At 45.2% G+C, this 12660-nt stretch overlaps 1 protein-coding gene across 1 annotated transcript in view; it reads left to right on the top strand.

The window, feature by feature from the left end:
* Positions 1 to 220: 220 nt before the first annotated feature.
* The window catches only part of CLIP3 (CAP-Gly domain containing linker protein 3), a 38384-nt gene continuing 25944 nt past the window's right edge, over positions 221 to 12660 (top strand). The window contains exons 1-2 of the mRNA XM_028741812.2: positions 221 to 372; positions 5386 to 5546. Of these exons, the coding sequence (XP_028597645.2) occupies positions 5411 to 5546 (136 nt within the window). The 5' untranslated portion in view covers positions 221 to 372; positions 5386 to 5410. The remainder of the gene's footprint in view (positions 373 to 5385; positions 5547 to 12660) is intronic.

The raw sequence follows: 12660 nt of genomic DNA, 5'->3' as shown, positions 1-12660 counted from the left end.
TTTCTGGGTTAGTGGACTGTATATATTTGTATTTTAATTCAATAAAGATGATTAAAAAAGAAAACAACAACAACAGAATAAACCAGCCCCGGGAGGTTGTCCACCCTGGGAGGTTTCCTGAGCTTGCAGCGGTGCAGGGATCCGACCCCGGGACTTTCCCGTCCCCCCCCCTCCCCCTCCGCCAAGGAGGCGGGCCGAGCATCCCTCCGTCTGGTGCTGATGCTGCGCGCGGGGGGCGGCGCCTGAGCGTTGCTGCTGCTGCCTCCATTCCGCCCTGCGCGCGTCTCCATCCCCGTCTCCATCCCCGTCGCCCCAGAGGCCGGAGGGCGCGCAGCAAAGGCCCCCTCGGAGGGGACGCCAGCCTCCCACAAGGTAGGTGATGGGGGGCTGGGGGGGGACCACTATCCATCCATCCCTCCCTCCCCACAGCGGAGGGAGAGGCAGGCAGCCATCTCTGGGCGGGGGGAGACCTCGGCCCCGGCCCCTCCATCCAGACCTTCAAAGATGCAAACCCCGCACCTGCGCCACCAAGGCCAGATGCTCCCCATCTCCATCCTTCCCCCCAAAAAAAAACACAAGCTCCGCCCCTCATCTTCATGGCTACCTGTTCTCCTTAGACCCCCCCCCCAACGCATCCCTGTATCCAACCCTCCTTCCCAGCTATGCACACCTGAACCCCCCCATCTCTAATCTGCCCAACCCTCCTCCCTTTCTGGTATTTCCCATCGCACCCCATCTCCATTCCCAGTTGCACCTCGCAGTGGATCGCATCCAGCGCTGTAGACCCCATCCTGACACCCCACCCTCCGTATTCCAGCACCCTGCCCTTCTCCACAACACACAACACACCTATTTGTGGCTCCAGAATCACACCCGTTTCCATCACCTGGGGTAGAGGCCACACATTATTATTATTATTATTATTATTATTATTATTACTACCACTATTCGACGGGCATCTGCAACTGACATATTGCCATATCCCCCATAATCCCTCTGGTCTGCCCTCTGCCTCGCTCACACCCATCTTCCACTCCTTGTAAACAGCACCTTCCATTGGGGTCCCCACCCAAAGCACCCCATTTCCCTCCTGTATTTGCCACCCTCTCTCCCCCCAGCGGTTTTCTAGGCCGCCTCCTGGCATCCCTTTTCCTTCCAGATATTTGCTTGCCTAAAAACAACATGGCCATTTCCCTTCTGTCCCCACCCCCTAGGACTGCCTGTCAAGACGGGCGAACCATCCCTGAATATCTTTGACAGCCTCTGAAGGCCGCAGGTTCTAGCTAGATGGAGAAATAAAAGGCAGTGTTCCTACGTTAATCCCTTGCATGCTTACTCAGAAGTAGGCTCCGCTGTCTCCAGCAGGGCTTACTCCCCAGTAAGTGTGTTGCACAATCAATTATACAACCATGCTGCAGCTAAACACTGTCCCAACACATTCTCAGGATGCTATTTTAAACAGTTTCTTTGAGCTTAGTTGTATATTTTGCTTTGGCATGAGGCTGGGTCTCTTGCATAGTAAATGAAGAAACCCAGGCCAGCTGGGTGTGGGGAAGCGTTGTGTAATGGTTAGAGTTCCAGACGAGGAACTGGCAGGCCTGGATTCGAATCCTTGTTAAGCCACGAAGGCTGATCCTTGGGCCGCATACTGTGTCTCAGCCTACCCTACCTCACAGGGGGGTTGTGTGAGGATAAAATGGGGAGGAGAAGGACCGTGTATGTAGGTACTGTGAGCTCCTTGAAGGAAAGGTATATAGGTAATCATTAAGTCAAACAAATAAATAAATGTGGAAGGGGAGTTGATTGAGAATCACCAGTACACAAACATGTCTCTGTTTTAATCTGGGAAACCCAGACACACAAGCCACATGCAGCCAAACTTCCTCTATAAACCCTTAAAGAGAGGGATTTTTAAAAATAAACAAATCTTTGGCAAATAAAGGGTGCTTCTGGACATGTGTTTATTGTGGGATGGATGCTCCTCATATGTGGACAATTTTGCAGAGTCTGCACAGCATCCTTGGCATCTAAATGCCAGCCCATAACCTCCCCCCCCCCACCAGCCCACACAAATTTAATCAGGATTTACCCTTTCTGGGGAATACTTGATAAGTTAAAACAAAACCTGTTGCCAAAGAAGCATCTGTGATATCTGAACGATCTGTTTGCAATATCAAGCGCCGAAAAATGATTGACGTTCTTTCCTACGCCGTCCATTGATCCTTCCCGACAGCTCTTTGTGCTCAGAAAGGAAGACTTGCTCATATTTCTACCTCTGGATATGAGTTGTGGGTTTTTTTAATGTTCCAAAGGAGGCTTGGGAATAGCAGTTTTGCAAGAGAGCAGTCAATTTTAGGGATTTCAAAGTGCCCATTGGGCACTCCATATGGAACCAGAGATTGCGGTATCTCCTGAAAGCTGTGCTGTAATAGGATGTGATATTACGTTTGTACGGTATATCCTAGTCAGTATTTGGGGACACAGTTTTATATCTCTAGTTGAGAGCTGCCAAATCAAGCAGCCCCTTAAACTGAAAAATTTGGCCAGTCTTAGGCTGTGTACATGCTATAACTTTAAAGCACATTCAAATAACCTTTCCCTCAAAGAATTCTGGGCACTGTAGTTCATTAAGGCTTGCTAGGAGCTTTAACTCTGTGGGGGTCAAACTACAGGGCCCAGAATTCTTTGAGGCAAATAACGTGCTCCGAATGTGTTTTAAAAGTGCTTAGACTGTAAACCTGCAGGCAGGGACAATCTTGTTTCTAAATTGTGACTAAGCACCTGAAACAGATTTTGAGCACTTCATCGTTATCCTGATTAACATCAATAACACCAATGTGCCTTTTGAAGGAAGAGGAAGATGAATTTTACAAAATCCTCAGTTGTTAAGAAGACAAGAGCCTGCGTAGAGCCTGATTTTTTCCAAAAAATATTATTTATTGAAAAATAAAAAATACAAAAGTACAAGTGCACAGAGTAAGATAAGACACAAAAAAGAAGAAATAGTACCCAAGAAAGAAAACATAACAGAAAAAAGATATTGTGTACAGAACATAAAAAGGGGAGGGGATTTTAATTGTAGCTAACCAGACCTTAATCTAATATGGTATTTATAAAAATCAATTCCATATCTATATCTATATCTAGACACCCCAACTTTTACACGGGAAGACACCCGAGGACACCAAAACCTGCACATCTATATCTATATCTATATCTATATCTATATCTATATCTATATCTATCTATCTATACATACTGTAATATACTGCAATATACTGTAATATACTGTATATATAAAAATCAATTCCAAATATCATTAAATTTGTCCATGGCAAGTCTACGTTTGTACACAACTTGCTCATGTGTAGCAAGTTTGCGTCTCCCTTTAATGACTGGATTGAAGATGTGCTTAGAGCCTCGATATGACCGTCATAGTAAGGGGTTGAGTCTTCCAGCACAGTGTTCCGAAGCGCACAATGAATTTCAGAGGTATAGCCGCATTAATCTGTTACTGTCCGCTCTATTGTGGCACAAGCTTTTGCAGGATAAACCCCACCGTGCACCTGATGGGTTCAGCCTGTGAAAGCTTACGCCACAAAAGACTTGAAGCTCCCGCGGGACTTTTTATAGTTCTGGATCAAAATAGTGTTTGCGGTGCTGTTTTGCTGCGACAGCGCAGGGGTTATGGGGCAGGCCTCTCTCCTGTTCTTTATCATCTCAAATCTGGAATGGCTCACAGGTCCTATCTGTCGCCGCACTGCTAAATAAATGGTATGCCCCGCGGAAGACCTTAAGGTCCACAAATGACAACATTTTGGAGGTCCCAAGTCGCAAGGTGGTTAGATTGGTCTCAACTAGGGCCAGGGCCTTTTCAGTACTGGCCCCGACTTGGTGGAACGCTCTGTCACAAGAGACCAGGGCCCTGCGGGACTTGACGTCTTTCCGCAGGGCTTGCAAGACAGAGCTTTTCCGCCTGGCGTTTGGTTTGGACTCAGTCTGACCCTTATGTTTCCCTCCCCTTATGGTCTTGATTTATCGGCTACTTTTAAAATGAAGCTGCAAATTGCATTTTAACCTGTATTTTAAATTGTTTTTCCCCCCCTATTATGTTTTTACTGTAATTTTAGTGGTGTTAGCCGCCCTGAGCCCAGCTCTGGCCAGGGGCAGCGGGGTACAAATAAAATTATTATTATTATTATTATTATTATTATTATTATTATTAAATACTTGCAACCAGTGCTTCCCCCCCAAAAAAATATTTAGGGGGTACTCTCATTTTCCTACTCATATTGAAATACTGCCTCTCAATGAGGCCAAACGTAGATTCACAAAATGTTGAGGGGTACGCGTACCCCCGCGTACCCCCAGTAAAAAAGCAATGCTCGCACCCTTTCCTGAAGGTGTCTGCCTGATAATGCTTTTCATAGAATCAATAGAATAACTGTGGAGGTGGAGGGGACCCCAAAGGTCATCCATTCCAACCCCCTGCAAGGCAGGAGTCTTTTACCCAGGGTGGGACTCGAACCCACAACCCCATCCTCTACGACTATTTATTTATTAATTTATTTCAAAAATTTTATTCATTTTATAACACAAATAAAGAACACAAACAGGAAAATAAACAATACAAACAAATTCTTGTCATATCCTTATTTTTCTAAAAATTGTTAGGTGAGCTTCCTCAAGTCCCCCCCCCCCATCTGATTTTCATTTTACCTCATCTTTAGCAGTTACATATATCATAATTTCTAACCTTTTTTTAATCATGCTTTCTTTAACCATAAAAATCTTCACATTTTATTACTTACAAATGATACTATTTTAAAATACACTATTTTCTGCTTCTAACCCTACAGCCTATATCCACTTCCAAAGCTATTCTAATATTTAAATATTCTCTATGACTATCTAAAGGGATGCAGGTGGGGCTGTGGGTTAAACCACAGAGCCTAGGGCTTGCCGATCAGAAGGTCGGCGGTTCGAATCCCCGCGACGGGGTGAGCTCCCATTCCTCGGTCCCTGCTCCTGCCAACCTAGCAGTTCGAAAGCATGTCAAAGTGCAAGTAGATAAATAGGTACCACTCCGGCGGGAAGGTAAACGGCGTTTCCGTGCGCTGCTCTGGTTCGCCAGAAGCGGCTTAGTCATGCTGGCCACATGACCCAGAAGCTGTACGCCGGCTCCCTCGGCCAGTAAAGCGAGATGAGCGCTGCATCACGACTGGACCTAATGGTCAGGGGCCCCTTTACCTTTACGACTATCTAAAAGCCAAGTTTGCACAGTGTGAAGATCTCAAGGTTGGCCTAAGATAGGACCGTATATCTGGAATTTTCAAATTCTGCTGTTCAGCTCCATTCCTATTCTCCTCTTCTTCTCCTCTTTAGCAGAGGGAAAAATCTTCCAGGAGCCATGACCAAAGACGACTCAACGGACCTCCCTTCGGAGGAGGACCACCAGCCGCTGGAATTCCAGAGCCCTGTCCTGGAGCGGAGGAAGAAAGCGATGGTCCACCCTTCTGCCCCAGCCCCACTCCCCAAAGATTATGGTGAGTCCCTTCCTTGAAGTCCATCATTTGCCTTGAATTCCATCGTTCCAAAGCTGGAAAGATGCACAAAATCTGTGCATATTTTGATAAGGCAGGAGCTGGATGGTCAACGGGTCACAAATTAAGTGGTTGCATGGGATCAGGGCCAGATTTAGGTTTGATGTGGCCCTCAGCTCCTGAAGGTAATGGGGCCCTTTCTATGTCCAGCTGTCCTTTGTCCACAACAAATTGTCGCTGTTTTTGGTGTTGAATATATGCTATATGGTAATTGATGGACCTAATAGATATCCAAAGCCATTTGCACATCACAAAAGATGTATTTTATCTTTTTTTTTATAAATATTTTTTATTGAGTTTCTTTTCTTAAGGTCATAGACACAAGATTGAAGTAAGAGAATACAAGAAACAAAAACAAAAAAATGATAAAAAGATCATTACAATCCAATTTTCAATAGTTTTTCCAATATTCCAAATGGACTTCCCCGCATCCTCCAGACTCTGCGTTCTTTGCAATAAAAGTTTCAGCAATTTGTTACCTTGTTTCTTAACTTACTGTATCTTTCAATTATTATGTTTCTTAATTCACAATATTATGTCCCAACTTTGTACATTTAAAGTTAACATAATAAAATTGTTTCATACAAAAGATGTATTTTATCAAAGTAATTGTTGAACTGAAATACAGCTAAGAAGAAGTCTATTAATAGTGAAATACAGTGAGGAAGAAGTAGATTAATAGTGGAATAATTATTAAGCTCTAACTTAAAATTATTTTTGATGCATTACAAACTTTATAATGCAAACACATTTGCATTTGGCAAGTTCCCTTAGAAACACAGTTTACAAAGACTCATAATCTAGTCTCTAGAAACTTGCTAGAACATGAAATAATAAGAGGTGTAAATATATGATGCAAACTACTAATAGTGTTCTCGAAGCTACAAACATGAGTCTGACCAAACTGCGGGAGGCAGTGGAAGACAGGAGGGCCTGGCGTGCTCTGGTCCAGGGGGTCACGAAGAGTCGGACACGACTAAACGACTAAACAACAACAACAACAACTAATAGTGATAAATAGCAGAATGTCAGCACCCTATGTATAGAAATGAGCAAATTGGTGATATTTTAGGGAGCAGGCTAGCAGGCGGGGACCGTGACTTGCATCCTAGGAGCCTACACAACGCAAAACACGGTTGATGTATGCAGGTTTTGTTTTATTTGTTTTTTATCTTTTATTTTGGAACTATACATCCAGGGTTTTTTTTCTTTACATTATGCGTGACAGTTGGCCATGTTGGATGGAGCTGATGGGAGTTCACAGGCATCCCATCCCTGCTTTTTAATCCCTCTCTTTGAATCTGCAAGGGTTAAAAATTGCTTTTAAAAAAAGAAAGAAATGAAAGCAGAGATTATGGAGGCGCAAGTTTTCCCTTCCCCTCATCATATCGTATAAATAATAAATCACAATAATCGTCATGGATAGAATAAAATAAGCAGAAATACAATCCTTCTTTCTCCCAGAGACCAGGCTTTTTTTGTGTGTGATAAGGAAAGTGAGGGATAGCACTCACTTCAATGCAACGTCATATTAACCTCCTTGCCAAGAAATCAAAAAGGAATGTTCACGAAATGGCCAACGGCATCTAATCTCTCTGAAAATAAATCAGGGTGAATGCTGATCGAACGGGTTGTCTGGAAGGGCCCCAGGACACTGTGGCGCAACCTGTTGAGATGGGGGTGGGCAGGAAAAAGATTTATCAGGATATTATTATTTTTTAACCATCCTTGTCAAGTTCGAAAGTGCAGGGCCCTGCTTACAATTTTTGTTTGCTTGCCTGCTAAAAATTGGTTAAAAGGAAACCGAGTGCAAAACAAAGCAGGAGAAAACAAAGAGATTGTTTATTCCGGTTGCTCCTAATGTGCAAAATTCTAGGCTTTTATTTACCATAGAATATACGCAGTCCCGCCAACCACGTGTTTATCTGCAACATGAGAGAAACAGGCAAATAAATGTTCAAATGCTCCTTCCCTAAAAAACCCCTGAAGCCTTCCTGTAAGGAATTATGGGTAATGAAATCCCCAAAAAAGTTCAGGAGAGTCTTTATGTATGTTACAGTCGCTGCCAGAATTCTAATCGCAAAAGGCTGGAAGGGAGAGGATATCCCATCTAAATTAGATTGGCAAAACAGGATAAGAAAGTATGCCAAACTGGTGAGATGAAGAGCAAGGTTAAGAGCCGTTACAGGTGAAAAATTTATCAGAGAGTGGGATATATATGTAAAAGAACACGGTCAAAAGATCAGTCCGTTGGCAGGTCTTGACTGAGACTGTAAGTAGGATAATGTTAATATAAAATAAAATTTATAGTAAGTCAAAAAACATAGAAGAAGTAAAGTTTAAGCGCGTATTTAAGGAACTTAATTTGGGAAAGTCTGGAAGGTTCCATGAGCAGCTCCAGAACATTCCAGGACGTGAGCGGAAATAAACATATCTGTACACAGCATCCCCAAAACTCTTTTCATCCAAACACTCTCCCTCTTCTTGTTAAAAGCAAAAATAGCCAAGGGGGCACAGATGCTTAATAAGCATAAATTTTCCCACCAGTGCCGGATTTACGTATAAGCTAAACAAACTCTAGCGTAGGGCCCCACTCTCTTGGGGGCCCCCCAAAAAAATTAAAGGGGAAAAAACTGGATATACATTTCCAAAATACAGTGGTACCTCTGGATGCGAATGGGATCCGTTCCGGAGCCCCGTTCACATCCTGAAGCGAACACAACCTGTGTCTATGGGTCGCGATTCGCCGCTTCTGCGCATGACATCATTTTGACTGTCTGCACATGCGCGAGTGGCGAAACCTGTAAGTAACATGTTCCGTTACTTCTGGGTCGCTGTGGAGCAAATAAAAAAAAAAGCAAATAAAATAAAACCTACGTACAGCAACCGTGTTTTGTGTTGTGTCAGCTCTTATGGTGTAAGTCCTGGGGTCCGCCTGCTCCCCAAAATATCCCTGGTTTGCTCCTTTCTATATATAGGGTGCCTACAGTCTGCATGGACTGGTTGCAGGGCAACATGCGCAAATGGCTTGAGGTACCTATGAGGTCCATCAATTACCATCTAGCATCTATTCAACACAAAAAAAGCGTCAATTTGTTGTGGACACAGGACAGCTGGACATAGAAAGGGCCCCATTACTTTCGGTAGCTCAGGGCCTCATCAAACCTCAATCTGGCCCCATAGTGGCTGCCCACAAAACCAAGTTCAAAGTCCTTGTATTAATTTACAAAGCCCAGAACAACATTGATATCACAGGGAACGTCCTGAACCCCTTCTATCCCAGTTCAGTCACTGAGATCATCTGAAGGAGCATCGCTGGCCATTCCCTGAGCTGGTGAGGCTCATTTGACAACCATAAGGAACTGAGCCTTTAGTGTCATCCGCCCAGTCCTGTGGAACTCTCTGCCACTAGAATCAGGCACCTTCTGTAAATGCCTTTGAAACGTCTGCTGGAAACTTTCCTATTCTGCCACCCCTATGGAGGCAATGAAGACTACAACTTTCCATAATACTTAGTGGAATTCTGATTTTAACTTTTCCATGGTTTTTATTTTGTGGTTTTATGTACAGTTGTAAACCGTTAAATGTGTGTGTGTGTGTGGCCACATGTGCAAATGGCTTGAGATACCTATGAGGTCCATCAATGACCATCTAGCATCTATTCAACACCAAAAACAGTGACAATTTGTTGTGGACACAGGACAGCTGGACATAGAAAGGGCTCCATTACCTTCAGGAGCTGAGGGCCTCATCAAACCTCAATCTGGCCCTGTCCCCCACAAATTAAAAGCAATAATCTGTTTATCTTGTATGGAGGTCGGGGTCTAGCTGCGCAAATCAGCTGTCTGTCCTGTTTCTAGATGAGAGGGTGGCCCCCCAAGTGGTTTCCTGGAACGCTGGACCCTAAAACCAGCCCTGGCGTGTTGGCAAGGATCATCATGGCACGTGCTTGGGGCAGGTGTGTGTGTGGCAGGTTCTGAGGCCGAACCCTGGTGAGAAGCAAATAATTCGAGCATTGGGGGACGGCCAGATACAAATACGCAACGGTTGTGGGGTGCGCAGTGTGGCCTGGTCCCTCTGACGCCTGCCAGACCTCAGCTCAAAACAGGCTTTTTTTGTATTGCGTTTTTGGCGCTGCCCGTGGAGAAAAGCCATAAAAACGAGCGAGTTGAGGAGGTCTGGGGCGAGGGAGAGGAGAAGGGGAATTGGAAGCCCTGGGCACGATCGAGGGCTCCTTCAGTCCGGCAGAGACAAGGGAGCAGTTGTGGAGGCTTTTGGGAGGTTGCCCTGGAGACGGCAAGGGCCATTGTGGCTTTCCTCTTGACTGCAAGGGACGAGAACAAGAGCCGCTTCAAATGTGACACAGAGGCAGGTCCAGCGCCGGATTTACGTATAAGCTAAACAAGCTAGAGGCACAACTCTCTTGGGGGCCCCCCAAAAATTAAAGGAAAACTGGATGTACATTTCCAAAATATAAGATAAAAAACAAATGAAATAAAACCTACATACAGCAATAGTGTTTTGTGTTGTGTTGGCTCCTAGGATGTAATAATAATAATAATAATAATAATAATAATAATAATAATAATATTTTTTTATTTGTACCCCACCCATCCGGTTGGGTTTCTCCAGCCACTCTGGGTGGCTTCCAACAAAGATTAAAATTACATTAAAATGTCACACATTAAAAACTTCCCTGAACAGGGCTGCCTTCAGATGTCCTCTAAATGTCAGGTAGTTGTTTATCTCTTTGACACCTGGTGGGAGGGCGTTCCACAGGGAGGGCGCCACCACTGAAAAGGCCCTCTGTCTGGTTCCCTGTAGCTTTGCTTCTCGCAAAGGAACTGCCAGATGGCCTTTGGAGCTGGACCTCAGTGTCCGGGCAGAACGATGGGGGTGGAGACGCTCCTTCAGGGATACTGGGCCGTTTAGGGCTTTCAAGGTCAGCACCAACACTTTGAATTGTGCTCGGAAACATCCTGGGAGCCAATGAAGATCTATCAGGACCGGTGTTATGTGGTCTCGGCGGCCGCTCCCAGTCCCCAGTCTAGCTGCCGCATTCTGGATTAGTTGTAGTTTCCGGGTCACCTCCAAAGGTAGCCCCACGTAGAGCGCATGGCAGTAGTCCAAGCGGGAGATAACTAGAAACATTATTTCATCCTGCCAGGGCTGTCGGGAGCAGAATTCTTCAGCCGCCAAAATGCCTGAATAAACAGGAATGTTTTCAAGTTAATAATGACAAGAGTGCCTTCCATCTGCTTCAGCCCCATTCTGGACAGGGGTAGCTGAACTTCTGTCGTTTATGCTCTGGTAACATCTAGGATAGATTACTGCAGCATAATATACGTGGGGCTGCCTCTGAAGACGGTTCAGAAACTTCAGCGGGTGCAGAAATTGGTGGGCAGGTTGCTCACTGGGGCAAGGAGGTCTGAACATATTACACCGATCCTAGCCTGACTGCAGGGGTTGCCAATTAATTTCCAGGCCCCATTAACAGTGCTGGTTTTGATCTATAAAGCCTTAAACAGCTCAGGACCGCAACACCTCAAGGACTCATAGAATCCTAGAGTTGGAAGAGACCACAAGGGCCATGGAGTCCAACCCCCTGCCAAGCAGGAAACACCATCAGAGCACTCCTGACATATGGTTGTCAAGCCTCTGCTTAAAGACCTCCAAAGAAGGAGACTCCACCACACTCCTTGGCAGCAAATTCCACTGTCGAACAGCTCTTACTGTCAGGAAGTTCTTCCTAATGTTTAGGTGGAATCTTCTTTCTTGTAGTTTGGATTCATTGCTCCGTGTCCGCTTCTCTGGAGCAGCAGAAAACAACCTTTCTCCCTCCTCTATGTGGCATCCTTTTATATATTTGAACATGGCTATCATATCACCCCTTAACCTCCTCTTCTCCAGGCTAAACATGCCCAGCTCCCTTAGCCGTTCCTCATAAGGCATCGTTTCCAGGCCTTTGACCATTTTGGTTGCCCTCCTCTGGACACGTTCCAGTTTGTCAGTGTCCTTCTTGAACTGTGGTGCCCAGAACTGGACACAGTACTCCAGGTGAGGTCTGACCAGAGCAGAATACAGTGGCACTATTACTTCCCTTGATCTAGATGCTATACTCCTATTGATGCAGCCCAGAATTGCATTGGCTTTTTTAGCTGCCGCGTCACACTGTTGGCTCATGTCAAGTTTGTGGTCAACCAAGACTCCTAGATCCTTTTCACATGTACTGCTCTCAAGCCAGGTGTCCCCCATCTTGTATTTGTGCCTCTCATTTTTTTTGCCCAAGTGCAATACTTTACATTTCTCCCTGTTAAAGTTCATCTTGTTTGTTTTGGCCCAGTTCTCTTAACCTGTCAAGGGTGTTTTGAAGTGTGATCCTGTGCTCTGGGGTGTTAGCCACCCCTCCAATATGCAGCTATCCTATAGTCTCACCCCAATATGTCTCCCCCATATGAACCAGTCCCAACCCTGTGATCGTAATCTGAGGTCTTTCTTCTGGAGGTCCGAAGCGCAGAAACATGAGAACAGGGCCTTTTTTGTGGTGGCTCCCCATTCGTGGGATGCTCTCCTATAGAAAACACTCCTGTTAGGTGCCAGGTGAAATCACTGCTCTTCTCCCGGGCCTTAAACAACCTCTGGCCTTTTAAACTGTATTTGTGTGTTATGGTTTCGTTTGTTATTTTGTTACGTTTTTATACTGCACACCGCCCTGCGATCCTTGGATGGAGGTATATAAATTTAGCGACAGAGACAGACATACCTTGCTAGGGAGGGCATGCCACAACCAGGGAGCCACCACTAAAAAGCCCCTGTCATGGGGCAGCGGCAAACAGGAGACCCCCAACAGCACCACCACCGCCAAGGCCCCACCTGCTGTGGGTATTAAGAAGGCAATCTTTGGGTCTCGAGCAATTTAGGACTTTATTTGCTAGCATTAATACTGTGTTGGCCCAGCGGGTCACTAGCAGCCAGTCCCTACAGACATGGTTAAGGCTGCAGCTGCAACCAACTAAATCTTCAGTTTGATTAAGGGACAGAATCCATATGTAATCAG

This window comes from Podarcis muralis, chromosome 7, assembly GCF_964188315.1.
Source record: "Podarcis muralis chromosome 7, rPodMur119.hap1.1, whole genome shotgun sequence".
Taxonomy (NCBI): domain Eukaryota; kingdom Metazoa; phylum Chordata; class Lepidosauria; order Squamata; family Lacertidae; genus Podarcis; species Podarcis muralis.
Note: the sequence above shows the minus strand (reverse complement) of the source record. Positions and strands in the feature narration are given on the sequence as shown.